General features: G+C 37.1%; 2 protein-coding genes across 3 annotated transcripts in view; both read left to right on the top strand.

The window, feature by feature from the left end:
- Window positions 1–19014, top strand: part of LOC306880035 (cilia- and flagella-associated protein 61-like) — a 29896-nt gene extending 10882 nt beyond the window's left edge. For both annotated transcript variants that reach the window (XM_079433304.1, XM_079433305.1), the window contains exons 17-26: window positions 4644–4771; window positions 8251–8343; window positions 9470–9638; window positions 10764–10938; window positions 12815–13107; window positions 13982–14309; window positions 15856–15935; window positions 16062–16267; window positions 17769–17865; window positions 18589–19014. In XM_079433304.1, coding sequence (XP_079289430.1) covers window positions 4644–4771; window positions 8251–8343; window positions 9470–9638; window positions 10764–10938; window positions 12815–13107; window positions 13982–14309; window positions 15856–15935; window positions 16062–16267; window positions 17769–17865; window positions 18589–18786 — 1767 coding nt within the window. In that variant the 3' untranslated portion in view covers window positions 18787–19014. The remainder of the gene's footprint in view (window positions 1–4643; window positions 4772–8250; window positions 8344–9469; window positions 9639–10763; window positions 10939–12814; window positions 13108–13981; window positions 14310–15855; window positions 15936–16061; window positions 16268–17768; window positions 17866–18588) is intronic.
- A 1784-nt stretch (window positions 19015–20798) lies between these two features.
- Window positions 20799–22923, top strand: LOC306879846 (insulinoma-associated protein 1a; the record flags this gene model as incomplete). Its single annotated transcript, XM_079433057.1, has 1 exon — window positions 20799–22923. The coding sequence occupies one exon, from the start codon at window positions 20799–20801 to the stop codon at window positions 21993–21995; it is 1197 nt and encodes a 398-aa protein (XP_079289183.1). The 3' UTR covers window positions 21996–22923.
- Window positions 22924–23472: the final 549 nt, after the last annotated feature.

Genomic DNA, 23472 nt, shown 5'->3' with positions numbered 1-23472 from the left:
GGTAAATAAATGGTGAATTTCTGACAACCACAGCTGCCAGTTTTTAACAGGATATTTTAACAGTGGATATATGACAATTCATTCTCCACTTGAAATCCTGTGTAAGGTCTGGTTCCTGAAGCAAAATCAGTTAAAGCCACAGCCCATGTTAGGCAGTAGGGGGCTTATTAGGTTTTGGAACAGAGCTGCTGTGTCATATGCAGCTTTGTGTGTGTGTGTGTGTGTGTGTGTGTGTGTGGTGCATTAGCAAGAAACACAAGCTGTCACCCTTCAGTCCACATTAGAAAGCTCCATTTGGTAGCGCAGCAACGCCGGTGTCCAGGCAGCGCTGCAGATAAGAGCGCAATGACTGTGCTAATCCTCCGTCCGGTTCAGATGAATTAATCAGAGTTAAAGCACCTGTCCAGTCTTTGTCAATAGAGTGTTGTGTTACGAAGGGCATTATGTCTGACAGAAGTCCTGCATGTTTGAGACGGATGCACCTGCGCTGGCTTTACCTGAGCAGAGAGGACAGGGTCAGCTCCCGTTTGACATCATGTCCCCATCTTATCATTGTCGGGAGCAGATGAACAACATCTGAAAACTTTTTTTGGTTTAGAAGAAATCCCAAAAATACTCACCGTTTTCAAACAGGTTTCCTTAACACTTTCACAGTCTACCATTGGTAGCCACACATCTTTTTGCAATCTTCACAGCAGCTATAGGTTAAAGAGATACAAGAGAGGACAATCACAATTCAGCATGCAAACTATTATAATGATCATTTTATACAGTCATGGCCAAAAATATCGGCACCCTTGATAAATATGATCAAAGAAGGCTGTGAAAATTAATCTGCATTGTTAATCCTTTTAAACTTTTATTTAAAACATTCACAAAAATCTAACCTTTCATTGGATAATAAGAATTTAAAATGGTTGGAAATCTCATTATGAAATAAATGTTTTTCTCTAATACACATTGGACACAATTATTGGCACACCTAGAAATACTTATGAGTAGAATATCTCCAAGTATATTCCCATTCATATTCAAAATTTTGAGCACTCCAAGGTGATTATGAACATGAAATAATCCAGCCATGGCTTCCTGTTTCACAGAAATATAAATAGGAGGGAAAACAAAGCCCAAATTCCCTTAATCATCATCACAATAAGAAAAACCAAAGAATATATTTCTGATTTGCAGCAAAAGATAATTGAGCTTCACAAATTAGTGAAGTGACTTTAAGAAAAGAGCTAGAGCAGTGAAAATTCCTGTTTCCACCATCAGGGCAATAATTAAGAATTTCCAATCAACAGAAAATGTTACGAAACTGCCTGGAAGAGGACGTGTGTCTATATCGTCCTAATGCACGGTGAGAAGAGAGTTTGAGTGGATAAAGACTCTCCAAGGACCACAGCTGGAGAATTACAGAAAATAGTCGAGTCTCAGGGTCAGAAAACCTTAAAAAAATGGTCAAACAGCACCTACATCACCACATGTTGTTCGGGAGGGTTTCAAGAAACATTCTCCTAGCTCATCCAAAAACAAACTCCAGCATATTCCGTTATCAGACACGACTGGAACGTCAGATGGGACTGGCTTCTATGGTCAGATGAAACTAAAAAATGAGCTTTTTAGCAGCAAACACTCAAGATGGGTTTGGTGAACACAGGGATAAAAAGTACCCCATGTGTACAATGAAATATACTGCTATATTTTTGATGTTGTGGGCCTATATTTCTGCTGGAGGTCCTGGACATCTTGTTCAGACACATGGCATCATGGATTCTATCAAATACCAGCAGATAAAAAAATCAATAAGTGACTGACTCTGTTAGAAATCTTATAATGGGCCATGTTTGGATCTTCCAACCGTACAATAATCCAAACATAAACCTAAAAAAAAAAAACACAAAAATGGGTCACTGAGCACAAAACCAAGCTTCTGCTGGCCATTCCAGTCCTCTGACCTGAACCCTGTAGAAAATGAGTGAGGTGAACTGAAGAGAAGAAGCACCGTCAAGGAGCTGGGAATCTAAAGGGTCTGGAGTGATTCTGGATGAAGGAATGGTCTCTGATCTCTTGTCAGGTGTTCTCTAACCTCAACAGGCATTATAGGAGAACATTTAGAGCTGTTAAACTGGCAAATGGAGGTTTCAAATAGTATTGAATAAAAGGGTACCGTTAATTGTGGCCAATGTGTATTAGAGAAAAACATTTATTTCATAATGATATTTCCCCCCAATTTAAATTCTTATTCTCCAATGAACGGTTAGATTGCTGTGAATTTAAAAAAATAAATAAAGATCAAAAGGATTAACAACGCAGGTTAATTTCCACAGCCTTTTTTGGCTGTATTTACCAATGGTGCCAATATTTTTGGCCATGACTGTATATGATAATGCATCAAACAGCATTATTAAAATTTTTTATATCAATTGAGATTGTCAAATATTAGCCTTTAATAAAAAAAATAATAATAACACAAATACAGATAGCAAGTTTTATATATATATATATATATATATATATTATATATATAAATATATTCAAAAGTTTAGTTTGGAAATGAATACTTTTAATTAGCAAAGACACATTAAATTGATCAAAAAAGCAAAGACATTTATAACATAAAAGATGCTGTTCTTTTGAACTTTCTATTCATAAAAGAATCCTGGAAGTATGAAAGTTTCCACACAATTTTAAATATTTCTTACTCTGATAATAATGTTTTTTGAGCAGCAAAAAAGACACTGAAGACTGGAGTTATGATGCTGAAAATTCAGCTTTGCATCACAGGAATAAATTACATTTTAAAATATATTCAAATACAAAACAGTTATTTTAAATAATACTAATAATTTCATATTTTTTCCTGTTTTTACTGTATTTTTGATTAAATAAATGCAAGCAGAAGAGACTTCTTTCAAAAGCAAAACAAAATTAATAAAAACAACTTACCAACCCCAAGCTTTGTTAAAAATGTTAATACAGAAGTATAGTTAATAAATGTTTATATTTTGTGTTTTTTCTCGATATGACCTTCAAAACTTTTGAGGGCACTGGAAAATGAGGTCTGTGTGATTTTGTGCACGATTCCTGTTGTACATTTTCTGATTTGTGTCTTCAAGTGGCCCCACATGTCCAGAATTTAAACCTCCTTCAGTCCCTGCCATTGATTACATCATTTAATGAATGACTTTGAAGAGCCAGTGGTTGATGGTCATGCAATCAGCTACGTTTCCTTATATTACAATGACAAATGGCATAGTTTCGGGCCTCTCCCTTCCCAAAATCCACTCTATTCTTCCAGCTTAAATCAGATAAGGTGTACCACAGAAAAAAATCCTTCAAATAATTAATGTTCAAGGGCCAATTAGAGAACCAGAGAGAGAATGATTACGAGAACACGGCAGCTGTTTGCTTTCAGTTGATTCAAAGACAACCAAACATGTCCTTCTCAGTAAATCTGCTTTAAGAATTGACCATTACAATGTTTCATATTAGGTGCAGAGCCTATTGCGGTGTTCTGCGCGTTTTTTTTATTAAGTACGTTTCCATTCGCTTAGTGGAACTCTTTAACATTAGCACATTTCAGTATTTTAGATGAGTTATAGTGCTCGCTAATGCAAATGCTTTTTTCCTGCTCGCTGTGCTGGTTTCTTTTTAGCCTAATAAGTGCTCAGTGAAACATACTGTCACTCTGGCTCTGATTAAACTATTGTCATGCAGGGGAACCCTTCCGTGTGTAGAACATCAGCAGTGCTTTTAGGGAAACTGCAATTACTGTTAGCAGAGCTTAGCTGTTAGCTGTTAACTCTCTGGTTAAAGGACAAACACACACCTGAAACACAACACACAACCACTTCGTTGCATTGACTTATGAGATTAGCCAGTGTTCAACAATAAGGACTGCTTGCGCTGGTGCTTCAAATGACCACAGAAATTATAAGCATCTCTTTTAGTAACAAATAAATATGTTTTTCCCCATTAAACTGTCATTTTGATGCTTATAAATTCATAATCCACCCTATTGCTGGAAAAATAATAATTTTGAACCCATTCTAACTGATGCATCCATCAGTTATCAAAGTTTTAATAACTCATCATACCTAACATTATTTTGTTTATATTTAAATCAGCGTTGTCTATACATAACTTCATTAGTAAGACATTAAAACACATACATAATCACAATTTTTGCTTTCCAATTATTATATAAGTACATTAATGTTCAAAATGTTGGGGTCAGTAAGATTATTTTTTTTATATATTTTGCTCACCAAGGCAACCCAAAAAAACTGTAAAAACAGCATAATATTAGTGCAATATTTCTATTTGAATATATTTTCAAATGTAATTTATTCCAGTGATGCAAAGCTGAATTTTCAGCATCATTACGCCAGTCTTCATTGTCACATGATCCTTCAAAAATCATTCTAATATGCTGATTTGCTGCTCCAGAAACATTTCTTATCATCAATGTTGAAAACTGTTATTCTTGCCTAATATTTTTGTGGAAATCATGATTTTTTTTTCCTTTGGTGAATAGAAAGGATCAGCATTTATTTGAAAATGTATTTGAAACTACACCGTTGAGCAGTTTTTAATGGGTTAAATGTCACTAAAGATCTTGTTTTCTCATTTCTTCTTGTTAGGGATCTTTTGCCCTGTACCACACTAACAGAAAACTCACCATGGAGCCGAAGGTCACCGTCAATGCCAGAATCGTGGTAGTGGGAGCATCTGACACGGGTTTAGCTTTTCTTGAAGCACTGACATTCTGGTAAGCATGCCATTTTTAGAAACGCTACTTCAATCAAACGGTCAGCACTGATAATTAAGCCCTAAATAGCATTTATGATTTCTTTTTGAAGAAACAGCAAGATATTTGTGTCTAAAACAGGTTGTTGTTTTTTTTGTCTGGGGGTGGAGGGACATCATCTTAAGCGTGATTATAATTAGTGAGAGTGACCCTTAGGGATCTGAGCGAAACAATGATTGCATGAAATCTGAGCTCACGGCTTTATATAATAACACTCAGCTCAGCACCTGCATTCTGGATTCTTCTGCCTCAGGACAGAGATCTCTTTGTGTTTTAAGCCACTGAATTTGAAAAACAAATTCTTCAAATAAAATATTTGATTGCCTTTATTAAAATATTTTGAAGCAGTGATTCCCAACCAGACATTGGTTCCAAAGAGTACTTAGAAAGAGATCAAATTAAAAACCATGGCCACATTCTGGTGAGAAAAACTTTTATATTGTAGAAAATGCAGATGATTTTGAACCAAGACTATTTAAATTCCACTTTTTAAGGACTGTAAATGACATTTCCTTTCTAGATTTCATTTACAAACAAATGTACCATAGGTCAAAAATGCGAGGTTCACCACCACTGAAAGGTTTGTGGTCAGGAAGATTTGCGAAAGAAGTCTCTTATGCTCAGCAAAGCTGCATTTGTTTGATCAAAAATACAGTAAAATTAAAAATGTTGTGGAAACATTATTACAATTTCAAATCGTAATCAAAAATGTCATTTATTGCCGTTTTCAAAGCCTTTATAATTTCCTAATATTATCAATATTAATCAACAAATTTTTTTTTTTTTGCTTAAAATATTTTTTTTCAGGATTCTTGAATAGAAATTTCAAAAGAAAAAAATGATTTCCTGTCATTTTGATCAATTTAATGCATCCTTGCTGAATAAAAGTATTAATTTCTTTCCTAAAGAAAGTGTACATAAAAGTGTACATAACAATAGTGTACATAAAAAGCTTGGGAAACACCGTTTTTAGACAATGATTTGCACACACTTTAGGTCTTTAGTCTCTGAAGGATTTCACTTTTCACAATGTAATTTCTCGAGAGGATGTCAGGGGTTTGGATGCAGCTTCTCGCAAAGCGTTTGACCAAACAAAGCTGCGATTTAAGGCCGTTCTTGTTTCCTGAAAGCTGATAACTGCCTGGCAACCAGGGGTCGCTCTGCGGTTGTGTGTGTGTGTGTTAACTCCTGCTGCTTTGGCAGGCACCGCGGGCACGCAGCTGTCTAGAGCTGGCAGTGTGTGGAGGTCCTGCCCTGCCACTGTTCTCTAGGCCGCAATTGGTGTTTGCTGTCGCTAATGACTTGACTAATGAGGCAGTTAGTGTCCACTAAACTTATGGCCGGTCAGCCCCTGTAGAGGCCGCCTGTCTAATGGTGAAGGTGGAGGCCATGGCCGACAACGCTTGTCTGTCAAGCCAAAACCATTGGCCCCCTCACGCTCGCTCTCTTGTCCTTTATCACCCCTGAGGATGGGGTGAAACCCAGGACCATAGAGGACCGATAAAGATGCTTGGCCCCTAAACTTAGCAGTCAGACACTGGCCACAATAGAGGCCTGTCAGCTGCTGATAAGGCCAGAACGCTGTGAGCTGCTGGTCAAGAACAGCCTGCGGAGAGAAAACACACACACACAAGATTAACATTTCACATTCACACAGATTCCAGATTTTTTTCTTATATAAAAGATTGACAAATAATTCTGTCCTTTAATTAATTCTATAAATTCTTACTGAAACAACAACAAAAATATCCACTGCCATCTAGTAAATGCTCTTAATAATCACATTTGCTCAATTTTACACAAATAATAGTTTTTTACTGCATTAAAAAAATAAATTAAAAAGAAAAATTCTATATTTTCAAACAAATGTTATTCTTTAAATCATGTTTATCAATAACTACAACATGTAGTCCCAAACTAGTTAACTCCTACTGAGCGGTTAATTCAGGCTAAATGTGCAGCCCTATTTTTATTTGTAATATTTGCTTTTTTTTTATTAGCAATAATTTATGTTTGTTTATTTGTTAAATATTCTATTTGGTTTTCATTTTGTTTTAGCAAACATAGTAAACATGAATTAAACAATGTAATTCAATTGATTGATTTTTTTTTTTATTTGGTATATCAGGCATGTCCCCAATTTTGTTTATATATTTTAATGTACACATTTTTAAATGTTAATGTTATTTTAGCAATAAACATTAACTAAACAATATATTGCTAAAATAAAATTACACAAATCAATTTTTATTTTTTTATATTATTTTATTTATTTAGTGAATTTAGGCAAGCCCCGCATTTTGAATGTTTTAATGTATACATGTTTTTAAATTTAATTTTAATGGTACTTTAGCTATAAACATTAATTAAATATTCATTCATTATTGTGTATGGCTAAAATAAAAAAAATTAAAAATTAAAAAAAATCACACAAATCAATTTATTTTTCATAAAATTTACTTTTAATGTATTTAGACATGTCCCAAATTGTGGTAACAGGGTTATTATAATTAAATATATATTAATTTTATGGGGGAGGGGGAATACAATTAAATGGATAATATAATATTTAATTAATTTTATGGACTCTTCATTAAAAATAATTTGACTGCTCAAGAGCTGTTAAAAAATGACAATCTCTCTTATACTTTTGCATGTGAACATTTGTGCAAATCAAACATGTGCAGGAAGGAGTTGAAGCTGAAATAAAAGACAGAGGGCTGAAGATGACAGTCGCAGCTCTGTCTGTCTGCATCGCTTAGAGCGCTAGAACGCAGAGCTGCGGCTGTGTGTCCAGCGTCCTCCGTCTGATCAATCATGACGGTCCGCAGGCCTCACACGTCTTCTTTCAACACACGCTAGCCTGATTTCCTCTACCGCCACAGATAGAGATCATGTCTATCCAGCACATACAAAACAGGTCATTTACATGACAAGAGACCTTTTTACACTCCTGAGGGGACGGGGGGAGGGCGACGGGGGGGAGACTACTACACACAGGAAACAAAACAAGAGGGGAAAAAAGACAAAACAAAAGGAAAGGCTTTTACTGTGATGGTTGGAGAAGAAAGCGCTTTAATGCAGGCCAGCGCTGTGCTGGAAATTAAGGGATTTCAGCATCTGTCCATCGAGTGTTTGCAGAATAACCCCACACACCCCGCATGCTTTTGTTCAGGCGTCGTTACTGTCCTCTCTTCATTCAATGGTATTCATTTCTGGACAGCAAAAGAGGAACAAAAAATTGGACAAAAATAGCCTCATTATCCAAAATGGACAAGATCTGTCCTACACAGAGTCTGTTCTTCAGAAAAGCTTTTCTGTACCTGAAATCAAGTCAGAGACATGTTCGATCAACAGTATGCACATCAGCATAAACTTGATTGAAAAAAAGGGTCAATGGCATTATTTGACACTGACTCTACATTTCTCTTTCCCGCCAGTCCTCATCTCAGATTCAGCAATCTCACTCTCATCTCCACTCACGGCCTTCCAGATCGCTGCTCTGATGACAACATGAGATTTCTGGCTACAAGGTGAGAGATGCATTACAAACGAGAGGCATTCAGACTCCAATGCAGCATATTTCCACTCCATGAAAGATTGAAAGACCGCTTTATTTCCATTCTATCATACAGATGTGAAGTGCTAAAGCATTGAAGCTGTCCTGGTCTCTCAGTGGAGTTCAGACTCAAAGGCTTGACTGTTGCAAATTTACTACTAAAAGAACAAAAAAGTGCCACAAAACCTTGTAATGCACTGGATTTTTAACTCAAATATCATTCACGTTTCTGTCAAATCCACTGTGCTTTAGGTATGATGTTGTTGACTGATCAAAATGCTGAAAGCTTGAAAAATATGACTGTAAATGAGATTTGAGAGTTATAATTTTGGACTGCTTTTATACAGAGCAAATATGATTTTCTAACATTTTATTTTTCGATTATAATAATTTTCTACGATATTAAATATTTCTAACCTATTATTTTGACTTCTTTTCCATGACCGATATCTAGAAATGATTAAATCATGGTACATTTACTTGAGAAGCAAACTTGCCTTATTTTTTCAGAAAACTGAATTTTGTTTCTTATTTTAAGCATTAACAAAATTTTTATAAAACAAGACTTAATATCTCAAGTCATTTGCTTCAAGATATTTGTACTGGAAAACAAAAAATAAGTAAGAAAATAATTTTTTGCAGTGTAGTGCATTTCTTCATTTTTGGCAGTATAAAGCAAGACAAACAAAAGGGATGGAATGAATAAATCAAGATTAAATGTTTATTTTTTTGGGTTAACACTGCTTTGATCTCTCAAGAGATTCTGACCTCTTCCCTCATATTTCAGTGTTTTGAGAGAGGCAGCTTTAGTGCGGCACTTCCTGGCACTCGTGATGAGAAGCAGGAACGTCCATTTTATCATGTCTGTTAGTGGCTCTGCATGACTGGCACATCTAATCCAATCCACCGATCCAAAGACTGATACGACACACCGTATCAGAGCTTCCACACGAAACCTTGATTCTGAGCATCTCAGTGAATGAGTCAGTTCACCTTGAGCATTGAAAATCTAAAACCGCTTACAGTGAAAGACACTGATGACCTTCTGGCTGCTCTTTTCATAGCGGCGCAAGACTGATGCAGGATCTGTTCCTCCACAGTCACTGCTACAGCGATCAGGATCAAGCGCGGCTGTCTCTGCGCTCCTGGATCAGTGTGGTGACGAGTAAGATGAGGGCCATCGACCGTGAGGCCAAACACGTGGAGCTGATGGAGAATGGTAAAGTGAAGTATGACTATCTGATCCTCTGCACCGGCCTGCAGTACCAGGTCAGAGACGCACAAACACAACATCAACACATTTCACTGAACCAAAATGTGACTGTGAATTATGAGATGTGTATTCTGTGCCAGCGCAGATCAGTGTTTGCAAATTAATGCAATGCTAATACGGTTTTCATGCAGAGCACAATAATTAGTACATGAGAATTCAGCTTGTGTGGATGCTGCTGTATTTGGAAGAGTCTGACAATTCATTTAATGGTAGGACATTGCCCATACGGTGTATATAGAAGCTGGACATAAATTCATATAATAAATTATTTATATTTAAATTAATTAAAATATATTTTCCATCATTTGAATAATTTAATTTACATTTAAATGCAATTACATAATGTACATATATATATATATATATATACATATATATATATATATATATATATATATATAAGCTAGAGTTAAGACTTTTACATAAATGTATTTTAAATAAACACAGTTCTTTTGAACTTTCTATTCAAAGAATCTTAAAAAAAAAATACCTTCCATTCTTACATTCATAATAAATAAAAAAATGTAAAAACAAAAATCCTAAAACAAAATTGTGTGGTGAGTATATCAAGGGTTAACAGAAACTAAAATGAGAATCATAAACATTTTTGCTATTTTAAATAAAAGTAAAATAAACTAACTGAAATATGAAAAACTTTATTTCTTCTTTTTTGTTGTACAAAAATAACTAAAACTGAAATAAAAAATAATAATGTAAAAGAATGTATATATATATATATATATATATATATATATATATATATATATATATATACACACACATATATTTAAAGAAAACTATAAAATAAAACATAATGACAAAAACTTGAACTAAAATTCAAATGAATGCCTAAAATATAAAAATAAAAACTATATTAGAATAACTACTTCAATAACACTGATAAATATAGATACAAAATGTACACACACACAAATATATTTACCAGCTTCTAAAAAGTGTCTGCAATTTGTGATGACAAATTATTAATGTTAATTCATATAAATTCGATTTAACAGTTTGGTTGGAGAATAGATATACTGTATATATATTGATTATTCATTTAAATTAATATATATAGAGAGAGAGAAGGAATGTGATTTTCTATTTTAACTACACTTCAGATGCCCAGTCTCACCATTACAGATGCCATAACCCAAAAAACCAACAATCTGAACCCAAATCAGCCCAGACACCGACGCATACGGCCCGTCCCATCCAACCTCTTCACCCTCAACGACCAGCACGACTGCTCACACGTCCATCAGTGGCTCATGGACAACTTTGTGGAACTGACAGGTGTGTTTACTGCAAATTTACAAAGATTTTATTAGAGTCTATGGCAGCACTCTCTCCTGCAGAATCTCATTTACCAAGCCACTGTTATTCTAAAGCCGCGTCCAACTGTCAGAGCATAACAAGTAGCTAATTAGCGTGAGTGAAATCTCATCTCCTTCCATCCATATACAGGGGAATATTAATATTAGCAGGGTGAGCTAAGAATTAATCTGCACGAGCAGAGATGAGCCACCGCTATCTGTCTGATTAAGCCTATTATATTTACTAATTACAGCCTCCTTTAATAATCCGGGAAGTAGCACAATTATCAGTGAATGCTAATTATACCGTCTGCATATGAAAGATATCAATTTAGTGGCATGAGAATTTGTATTTGGGTCAACCAGAGAGGCATCGCTGGGTCTGGCTCCGAGTAAGTTGTCAACACAAATTACCTGATAATAGTTTTGGCAGAAATCCTGTTGTGGTTGAAAGCATCCGAGTTGTGCGGCGCTGGCTGTGTTTCAGCACCATGGACAGGGCTTGAGCGAGATGAGACCTTCTCTAGCTATTCAGCCCTGCATGAGGAAAGACAGATGATATGTAAATCAATGCTGTTTAACATAAACTGCCGTAAATATGGCATTGAAGACAGGAGCTACGGGACTGAATGCGTGAGATGTATAGAAGACAAAGCCGCATTTATAAAACAGACAGTTCTGGCTCTCTAATCTGATTGGATGAGTCACGTTCAAAGACAATTTACACACTCCTGTGACCGCACATCAGTTAACACTAATGAAATGAATACTTTTATTCAGCAGCAGCAAATCAGCATATTATAATGATTTCTGAAGGATCATGTGGCATTGAAGCTTGGAGTAAAATTCAGAAGAATAGATTGCATCTTAAAATATATTCATATGGTGAAAAAATGTATTTTAAATTATAATAATATTTCACAATATTACCGTTTTTACTGTATTTTTAATCAAATAAATAAATAAAATCTTTTTTTTCTACAATTACAACCTTGACTTTTGAACAATAGTGTGTAATATGCTAGTAATTTGCTAATAGCCAAAAATAATAACCAATAATGAGATATTAAAATAATAATGCTAATAATTTAATTAATAATTCAAATCAAATGGAATAAAATGTATTCATTTAAATTATTATAAAAGAGTTTCTAAATTTTGTAATGTAAAGTTTTTAAATTCTAAGTACTTTCAAAAGTTTGCTTGCATTACTGAGCCACATTCAATATTATTTTGTATACATTAATTATGTGTTATTCTGATATATTATATAAAGTAAACACGGCAAAAGGAATACTCATCTATGCAATGGTTTTTCAAACTAATCATCTGTCATTATACAGAATCGTGCATGTGTGCCTTTTATATTCAGCGTGTCGTTCTGTGTGTTATGTCAGCGTCGTCTGATTAGTTTTCATCCTTGAGGACTATAATGTTAACATCAAAGACCTTCCTTCACAAAAGATCTCAATTAAATCAATCCAGCACTGATGGTGTGAGAGCGTTTCTGACACTGTTTAGGCGCAGCAGTGAAAGGACATCACTTCCTTCATCTTCTCTTCCTTATTCCTTTCTTTCCCCTCATCTAACCTAATGGGACCTTCTCCGGGTTGCTAAGTGACCCTTCTCTGTTTCACAGCCACTGATATTATCTCTCCAAACGGCCGTAATAAATTGCTTCCCTTCCCCCTTGTGGAGGCTAAGTGGCCTTAAGTTTATTTTACAGTTAAGTAAACCAGCTTTTTATCGGAGGGAATGTAACTTGATGAATTCTCATTGGTATGGATGTAATGCAGTCCAGTGTTTTTCACAATATGTTGTCCATTTAAAAAAAATGATGTTTGACTGGTTGGCAGGTGATGCTGTGCTTTATGGAAACACCATAGACGTGTTCACCTGCGTGGAGACGCTCTTGCATCTCGGTGTGAGTGGCCGCCGGATTCATGTGGTCCATCCTCCCGAAGACAACCCAACTTCCTGTTTCCCCAACAGTTCAGTGGAGCACGCAGTGAAACAGGCTCTAGCAAAAGAGGAGGTTCGCGTGCATCACGACTGCCTGCTGACTCACATCAATGATGGACGACACACAGATCCCGTGACTTCAGTGACCTTCACCACTGACGCTCAGACTCTTCGACTGGAGTGTGCGGTGAGTGAAACTACCTGCAGAGGAACAGAAAACATTCTTAAACATCAGTACACAAATTTCAAGGAGCCATATTATACATTTTGTATTAGTATTTATTTTTACATCATGTTTTTGTGCCAAAAACAAATTTCCATTCAAAACTTCGAGGTCTGTAAAAATTCTCTTCTGCTCGCCAAGGCTGCATTTATTTGAGTACAAATACAGTAAAACCAGTAAAATTGTGAAATTATTACAATTTAAAATCTGAATATATTTATATTTTAAAATGTAATTTATTCCTGTGACACTCTGATATGCTGATTTGCTGCTCAAGAAGCATTTCTGATTATTATCATTGTTGAAAACAGTTGTGTTGCTTCGTATTTTTGCAGAAACAGACATTGTTTTCAGGATTCTTTCATGAATTGAAGTTTTGAAAGAACAGCATTTATTTGAAATAAAGTTTTTGTAGCATTATAAATGTCTTTACACTCATTTTTGATCAATTTAATGCGTCCTTGCTAAACAAAAGTAATAATTCTTTCAAAAAAATTAAAATCTTACTGAGCCCAAAATTTGGAATGGTAGTCTACATATTTTAGATTGAAGACTAAATTAATTTTTATTAAACATTCCCTTTATCTTGCTGCTGTGCCGTTAAAACATTATTATTATTATTATTATTATATGATGTTTTGAGTTCTGAAAGTTACAGAACAAAGTATTTTATTTCATAAGATCAAGGACATTTTGACTCTTTAACAAGCATCCATCAGCTCTTCATTTAATGGCTGTGGGATGTTTAGTCCATCATGATTTTGGCAAACACCAGCATCTATGTCCGTTTTAAAACAAATAACTCAGATGGTCTCTAACTTGCATTCGATTTTCATAGGTGTTCTTCAGCTTCTCTCATAAAACCATCGACTACGACGCCTTCAAGGCCATCAATGATGCCTGTTTGGTGTTGGATGGGCGTTTGGTCATAGATTCCAGCTTCCACACCAACGACCCCTCCATATACGCCACAGGCCCCTTGACCAAATACTCCCGCCGTTACCATGCCGACCAGTGGAGCGACTCCTGCTTTAATTGTAAGGAGGTGGGGCAGAGTTTGGCATCTGTTGTCCTGCCCTTATGTGACCCGACCCTGGAGCATCCCGCCGGCCCACCGTCTGACCACGACCACCTCATTCCAGCTTATAATCAGGCCAAGATCCAAGGTCACCATTTCTCCTTCTGAATTTCTTAGAACAAAACATCACAGTCACTTCAGAGTAGGCTCTTTTTAACAACATCCTAGCAACTGCCTAGAACACCCTAGCAACCCCCAGCAACAAGAAAATTCAGTCAAAACACCTTAAGGCTGGAATACACTACACGACTTTTAAAATCTGAACAGATTTTTAAAACATTCATCATGCACTTACCGACTTCGTAAATAGTGACAAAGGAAAACTGGGCATCCTACACTACGCGATCGAGGATCATACACTACCTTTAAAGTTGTTCCGATCACAACGACCTCACGCAGAAATGTGCGCCTTGTTGCTAGGAGACGCACAAATGAAAACATATGTGTTCTAAAATTGGCTGAAAATATCAAACATGTTTAATATCCTCCGACTGGATAGAATCAAATTCTGAAGCTAAAAAAATCTGTGACCATCATACACTACGAGATTTTCTGTGGAATCTGTCAGCTGTAATCTGCAGACTGGCTCTGACTTTCCTCAACTAGCGTCAATTTGTTCAGACTGGAAAATCGGGGGAAAAAAAATCGCGTAGTGTATTCCAGGCTTTAGTAACAGCCTAGAACACCCTAGCAACCCCCCAGCAACAATAAAATTCTCTCAAAACACCTTAGCAACTGCTTAGAACACCCTAGCAACCCCCAGCAACAAGAACATTCTAGAATGTTCTCTTAAAACACCTTAGCAACTGCCTAAAACACTCTAGCAACCAGAATAATCTGGGAGAAATGCACTAAAATCCACTCAACACCTTAGCAACATCTTAGAACACCGTTGCAACCCCCTAGCAACCAAAATATTCTGGAAAACTGCTCTAAAATAAACTCAAAACACCTTAGAAACTATCTAAAACACCTTAACAACAAGAACACTAGAAAATCCACTCAGCAAACCTTAGCAACTGCCTAGAACACCTTAGCAACCCCTAACAACAGGAACACTCTAGAAAATCCACTCAAAACACCTAAGCAACTACCCTAGCAACCCTCTAGCAATGAGAACACTTAAAGTCCACTCAAAGCACCTTAGCAACTACTTAGAACACCCTAACAACCCCTAGCAACAATAACATTCTAGAACATTATAGCATATACTTAAAGTAAAAAAACCTTTTAGTGCTTACATTTTTACATAAATTGTCCCTAGTTCATTTGCTCTTGCAAGAATCAGTCAAGTGCTCAATGTGAGTTTATTGGAGGATTCAGTGATCGTTTTTATTAGGATTTCAACACTTTTAAAATGTTTAAAATGTTTAACATGTGTTGCGTCACCCAGTTTTCCCCCCTCATCTAATTCTGACTGACACCAAACTATTGACAGTTAATTTGCATAATCTAATCACGGGCTAAGTGATTATAGCAGAATGGACCATCTGTTACACAGAAACACAGCGTCTGATATGAGATAAACAGCTTTATAATCATATTTATGGTGTCCGGGTGAAAATACTATTAATTGTGTGTTTGTAAAAACAAGAGTTATGAAGAATAATTTATAATAAATCTCACATTCACAGGGGGAAGATTACCAGGTGGCTACAATTACCTCTGTGTCACAAAACCGACTGCCATCGGCAACAAAATAGCAGCTCAGAAGGTATTATGGTCTAAACCAAGATGAGTTTGCATTCTATCACAGTACAGTCCTAGATGACTTTAACCAAGAGTTTAAGTGTTTCATTAAGAGTTTAAAAGGTTCATTTTTATTATTCGCATCCTGCAGGGTCGTGACATCGTGACGGGCCGCACTGAAACAGGGAACTACTTCCATCTGCATCTCAGCTCGCACGATGTGGTGGAGAGCATCACGTGCCTCTCTAAGAACACACTTCCCGTCTCCGACCTCCTGTGTCTCTACAGGAAACACCAGCTGCTGCTGAATCATCTCTGCTCACGCTACGACGAGGGTTTGGTCCATGACATGTACAGGTTCAACCGCGTTACGTCAATCTTACAGTCAGAAATTCATTTTACGGTCACCGTCAGATGATGCATTTACACTCTAAACAGACTAAAATCAGGCCTGATTCTAAATGACAAGATACAGATTTCAACTTCAAGACTAAACCTGAATTTCGAATCTACAAATGAAGAAAACTTTCGTTACTACAACCTAATGGACATTCTTGGAAACTCAAAAAAACACCCATTTAACATGATACTCACCTTATTCAGAATCAGAATTCGCTTTATTGCCAGTTATGTTTGCACATACGAGGAAATTGTTTTAGTGACAGAATGACAGGACACAGATAATAAAAAAATAATGAAATATTTTATTTTTCATTTATTCCGATTTTTTTATTATCTGTGTCCTTAAAGAAAAAGGGAAAAAAAATAATAAATATGGAACATGAACAAAACATTTTATCATCAAATTTGTAACCGGGGATGTTTTACTGTTGAGAATTTCTATTATTGTCAGTGCCGTTTCTCATTAGATTTCCATTACTCTACAAAATTTTATTTTGATTTTAATAAGCATTCCATTTTTTTATATTTATATAAATATATTTAACATTAAGTATATAAATATTAAATGTATTTAACAGTATCAAAAATTTTTATTTTAAATTTTCTTTTTTTTTACAGTAACGGCAGAACAGAAGTTTTGCCTCTTGATTTTATGGTGAAATATCTAGATCTAGATGTTCTTGAAAGGTTGTGTGAGATTTACACTGCAGCCCATTTTAATTGTTCAGTTCAATACCTAAACACCAAATCAAACTAATTCTCTTGAATTACGCACAGGATTATTTATGACACTCCAAACCTTAATCATATCTTTGTTCGTCTGGTCACACTTTATATGATGATCTATTTCCGATGGTGTGACCTCTGCTCCTAAATTTTAACACCACTGACCCTCCACCATCAGAGTCATTGTCCTGCATTACTAATCTGTTTATGCAGGTGTGCAATCCGCTTTCCACAGCGCCACGAGACAATAGTTAAGCCACCCAGCAGCGCTGATCACACCATTAAAATGGGATTCTTCACCGCTCTTTTGACGTGACTCTGAATGTGGCTCAATATCATTACAGAAAACAGATGATCATCAAGATCTGTGATCATAATTGATCGACCGTGCTGCTGAATGGAGCATTTTAGATGAACATGCTAAGTGGAGTGTGTGTGTTCGTTCTGTCAATGTTTACTCACCCTCGCATCATTACACACCTGTATGCTGTTATTTTTTCCATGGAATGCAAAAGAAACCGTTCTGATGAATATTCCTGCAGACCATCGCAATTCATAGTGGCCACATCTGTCAAGCTCTAAAAAAAGACAAAAAAAGCCACAAAACATTGCATGGCTAGCAAGTAGTAGAAATAAGGACAATATTAAGGACACAAAATAATGAATTTAGTTTTTTCAAGTGAACTGTCTTTAAATCCAAATGTGACTTTTAAAATTTCCCTTTTTCCAGTTATTTTAGAGAGAATTGGTGCTTGGCTCTTTATCACGACCGCTTCGCTGACTTTGAACAGGAAGTCCGGCAAATCATGGACTCAGCTAAACTAGAGGTCAGTTTCCTTTACTTCTACATCTCTGTTAGAAGCATTTGTTCTGTAAAAGATCTTTCCAGAACATCTTTTGATGTCAGATTAACACTTTAATGCAATTATTAAACATTTTGAGCCTGTACATGTCATGCACCAATCATTTTAATGCAATGCATTACATGCATTTAGCTCTGGTGGGGAAGAAATACAACCAGATCAGATTTTTCAAATAAAATTCATATGAGATTCAGATTTTCAAAATAAAATTCAAATTCAAAATCTTTCATATGAGATTTCAGATGAAACAAATGTGTTTGTCCAAGTTTGGCAAGTAAACCATTTTATATACTGTATGTGGAAATAAATAATAAATGCAATTAAAAAAAAACTCCACAGTGCAAGTGGTTCAGGTTAAGAAAACCATCTTGCCCATTAAATGAAAAATATAATATTGTATGTGGAAATAAACATAATAAAAATGCAGCAAAATTCAATTAAAAAAAAAAGAAAAATCACAAGTTCCTCCCAAATGCACACTGAAAATTAATGAATTAAAGAAAATCAGATGTCAGGTGAAACAAATGTGTGTTTGTCCAAGTATGGCAGGTAAACAAATAAATACCCATATTTTTATAAAAAAATAAATACAATAAAAAAATACTACACAGGTTCCACTAAAAGCATAAGAATAAAATAAGATTTTCATACTACAATACAAAAAACAAGACTTGTGTGTCTTCACAGGATGAGAATGGTTCAGTGTCGATTCAAGAGGCTCTTCAGAAGATAGTGGACGATAAAGCAGAGTCTGATCAGTCCATGAGTCTCAGCGAAGTGTTTCAGAAAAGCGAGGCTTATTCTGCTCTGAGGAAGAGTGTTCTGGATTATCTGAAGTACAACAGATACCATCTGACTATGCACGCCCGGCCGGGACTGCTGTAATCAATATCCATTTAATATTTACAAGTATTTATTCAGTACTTTGTCTTTGATTTCTTTATTTCCTACATTCGTTGCACCATATGTTTGGGGGGGGAACACATTGTGGGGGTTGGGGCTCAAAGAACTAAAGCAAATAAATAATGCTTCTTGTTTTTGGCAAATGCAAATGTTTGGTGTGTATTGGGTGACAATTCATTAAAATATCTGACTTTGCTCTTTTGAAATCTTGAATGTATGTGCTGTCCAGTATTATATTATGTGGAGCTGTGAACGCAGCGGTGCGGTGGGGCAGATAAGAGCAGCAGAATGAGGGGAATCTGACCGGTTGTAAAGACGGAGCGCAGCAGCAGCTGTATGATAATGAATCTGGGGCAGAAAATCACAGATGCATGATCCAACAGTCCCACGTCACATAGCTCATGTATTTTAGTACGTTTAGCTCTGGTGAGTAGTAATGTGAGCAGAGCAGATATTAAAAATAAAATAAAATAAAATAAAATTATAAAAATATAATACAACTTACATATGAGATTTCGGATGCAACAAATGTGTTTGCTGAAGTTAGGCAAGTAAACCATCTTGCCTCTTAAACTCAAAGTTGAATGTGGACATTAAATGGAAAATAAAATTTAACAAACATAGGTTCCACCAAAATGCATATTGATCATAATCACAAAATAAATAAAATGCAAAAAAAAAAAAAAACTGATTCTTCTAAAATGCACATCAATAATAAAATTATAAAATTTAATAAAAAAATAAATTCTAAATGCAATACAAAATAACACATCAAGTGTAATAAAATGAAATACAAATGCGATAAAAAAAAATCTAAAATGTTAAAAAAAAAAAAAAAAAAAAGCTTACACGTCAGATATATCAGATGTGTTTGGCAAGTAAACCATCTTGCACGTTAAGCTAAAAGTTGGGTAATGTATGTGGAAATAAATGTAATTTCCCCAAACCGCACATCAAGTTTAATCAAATAAAATAATTTTAAGAAAGCTTACATCAGATACAACAAATGTGTTGTTCAAATTATGCATGTAGCCCATCTGGCCCCCAAAACGCGTCTTGTGTGTGTAAATAAAATAAAATGCATGCATTCACAAAAATGAAGAGTTATGAAATCACGTGCAACAAATGTGCTCGTCTGCAATTATATTAAAGACATTTTTGCGACGCTCTCCGAACGAAACGAGGGAGAGTACGAGAAATTCCGCTATGACGAGACCGTTGCATTGGAATGACATCATCACACACGAGCACAATGCTGCTGATGGCACGGGCGAGTTTGCAGACAGGAACGAGTCCGTTTGAACAGAAGGATGGTGTGCGTCTGTCCCTGCCGCTCGCAAGCGTGTCTTTTGTGATGCAAACGAGAGGAGCCTCTTTTATGAATTATGTATGCGCGCAATGAGTGATTAATACGTCCCGCATTCAACTGTCGCACATGTCCTGAGCCCACGGGCGTCTGATTTATACATTTAATTAGTCGCGAGACAAATTACGCATGCAACTTGCGAGCCTTTTTGCAAGACGAACCGATTTAAGGACGTTCAGGTTAAAACTGCGCCGCTCTGCGCGCTTGTCTGAGCATTAAAAATGGAACTTCTTTGTTGTCATTTCCACCCTTTTAATTTGAAATTCTGATGCTCTAAGAGTGAAGGAGCCCCTAAAGGATGCTGACAAAGGCAGGGCACGTGTGCATTGACGGGAAGCATCAAAGCGTGAAAAGAGGAGGAACCAGCGTGTGCCTAAAGCATCCTAATATAATAAACCTCAGGTACATCTGCCCGAGCAATCTGCGGACCCTCCCATCTCCAAATCCATAGGGATTCCAGCTCCATCTGATTGGACGAGGCAGCGAGGGGCGAGAACAATGTCATCATTCCTGCTTAAAAAGACTGCTGCTATGCCTCCGTGATGGAAAGATCATCGCACGCGTCCAAATATAGTACCAGGTGTGCCTCTGATTCCAACCCGTCTGAAGTGCCTTTCAGCTGGCGAAGATGCCGAGGGGATTTTTAGTCAAGAGAAATAAGAAAGCGACACCTGTTTCGTACCGCGTCCGCTCGGAGGAGGATGAGCAGGGCGCGTTTCCAGGCGCGCAGCAGGACGCGGCGAGCGCGCACCGCCCCACGTCGCCGCGCACGAACTCGGCGCAGCCGGTGCAGTTTGGGAACCCAGAGATCGTCTACCGACCCATGTACAGCCCGACCCGACCCGTCAGCAGGGAGCACGAGAGGGCGTGTTTGGAAAGGCGCTTCAATCTCGGCTCGCCCATTTCAGCGGAGTCCTTCCCGGCGGCGCCCGGCGGCTCCGACTATGCGACGTTCGCGCCCGTGGATCTTAAAATCGGCACCAGCAACAGCACGCGAACCGGCACCACATTAACCACCAAACGGCCCGCGCCAGACGCGGAGCGCAAAGGCAAACCAGCATCCAAGAAAGCCAAAGCCATGCGGAAATTGCAGTTCGAGGACGAAGTCACCACTTCTCCGGTGCTGGGACTGAAGATCAAAGAAGGTCCGGTGGAGCAAAAACCCAGATCTCAGTGCGCAGGCGGCGACAAGCCGCTAGGCGAGTTCGTGTGTCAGCTGTGCAGAGAAGCCTACGCCGATCCCTTCTCTCTAGCCCAACACAAATGCTCGAGAATCGTCCGGATCGAGTACAGATGCCCGGAGTGCGACAAGCTTTTCAGCTGCCCGGCGAACCTGGCCTCGCACCGGCGGTGGCACAAACCCAAAACGGTGCCGCAGAACCCGGAGCGCACTAAAACCCCCGCGCCCGAGAAAGAGGAGACCTCCAGCGACAGAGACACTCCGAGTCCTGGACTCTCCGAATCCGGCTCCGAAGACGGGCTTTACGACTGCCAGCATTGCGGGAAGAGGTTCAAGCGTCAGGCGTACCTGAAGAAGCACGTGATAGCGCACCACGACGCGTGCGACAAATCCCAAAGCCAGGTGCCGCTGAACCTGAGCGCGTCTGAGTGCCACCTGTGCCCGGTGTGCGGAGAAAACTTCCCCAGCAGAGTGAGCCAGGAGCGGCACATTCGTCTGCAGCACTCGGCGCAGATCTACCCCTGCAAATACTGCCCCGCCATGTTCTACAGCTCGCCGGGACTCACGAGACACATCAACAAATGCCACCCGTCGGAAAACAGGCAGGTGATCCTGCTTCAGATGCCGGTGCGTCCAGCCTGCTGAGGCAAAGCTGTGCCTTAAACCAGTGCTTCCCTACCCAGCTCTCGGATCTCGCGGAATCGGGTCGGGAAGCGCTGCATTAACCCACAGAAGCGACCTGGATGAGCACCAGATGAGACTGTTTTCAAATCTAAGGTAGTTGATCTACAACAGGTTAGACTGTTCGCTTATTTTTCTAGGATCTCCGCACAAGTGCTTTTAGCTTTTAGACCTAAGAAATCCTAGGACATGCCTTGAATTCACAGGCTTTACATACGTTTCCATCGTCTCTAGCTTTAATAGAGCTTGTGAATCTGTGGACTTTGACTGTAGCTTTCCAAACGACCTACTGACAAGGGTTTCTCCCTTTAGCGTAGCCAGAAATGCCTTGAATTAGATCTTGACATGCTGTAAAACTGCCTTAATCATGTAAATGTTGGAGTGTTTGCGGTTGCTCATAATACTTTTTATATTGTTGTTGTTATTGTTGTTATTATTATTGTGTGTATATGTTTGTGATTATTTATCTATTATTTATTTATTTCAAATGTTTTATTTAAATTATTTGTTTGCCTAATTCATTTGTGATTGATTTGAATTTTGTCTCCACAGCCAAATGTTTCATTTATTGATCTAAAGATCGATCTTTGTCAATGCTGAAAGTCTGAAATTCACTTTGCATTAGATACAATCGTTTATTAATTTATTTTTATTTTCTACATGTTCAGCGCTTGTGTGTTTCTGCAGTCCTGCTATTTGTCCAAAAATACTTAATAATAACAATAATAAACAGTCCAAAACGTCAAATTGGGATCCACTCGTGATGTGACATTCCAGCAATCTGTTGTCATGTGGAAACCCAGACACTGTGAACAGAGAAATTCATCATCTTCAATTAAATCTGTCCAACTGGATTCTGTACCAAGATATGTCTGCACTTAATAAAACACATCAACCTAAAACAATCTGTTTGTCTGTGACTAATTACATCCTGAGGCTTCCTCCATATCAGCAGCAAGTTCAAACTCATCATAAACAGTCCAGTTATTTCACAAGCTCTCAACACAAGACACAACACAGTATAGTGATTTAAAACCGCAATGAATCAAATTATAAGAGCAACTCTTGATGCTATTCTTAAACATTCATAAATTTTTCTATTTTTTTTGTATAATTAATGACAGATTAGATGGAATATGCACTTTTTAAACAAGCAGTTAAAAAGCTAAAATACTATTAAAAATGGTGAAAAATTCAGTACAGTACCTAAAAAGTATAATGTACATGTAAAATGTAAAAAAAAAAAAATCCAAATAAAATCTGCAGATATTTTAATAATGAAATCATTATATTAAATTAATAATTTAATAATTAACAAACTTGTATTTATTTTTATTGCCATTTTTCTTAAAATCATGACATTTTGTGAATGAATAAAGTTAATATAAATCTTTAATTTTAATTTAATTAAATCTGTAATTTATACCGGGAGTCTCTGGGT

This window comes from Barbus barbus, assembly GCF_936440315.1.
Source record: "Barbus barbus genome assembly, chromosome: 14".
Taxonomy (NCBI): domain Eukaryota; kingdom Metazoa; phylum Chordata; class Actinopteri; order Cypriniformes; family Cyprinidae; genus Barbus; species Barbus barbus.
Note: the sequence above shows the minus strand (reverse complement) of the source record. Positions and strands in the feature narration are given on the sequence as shown.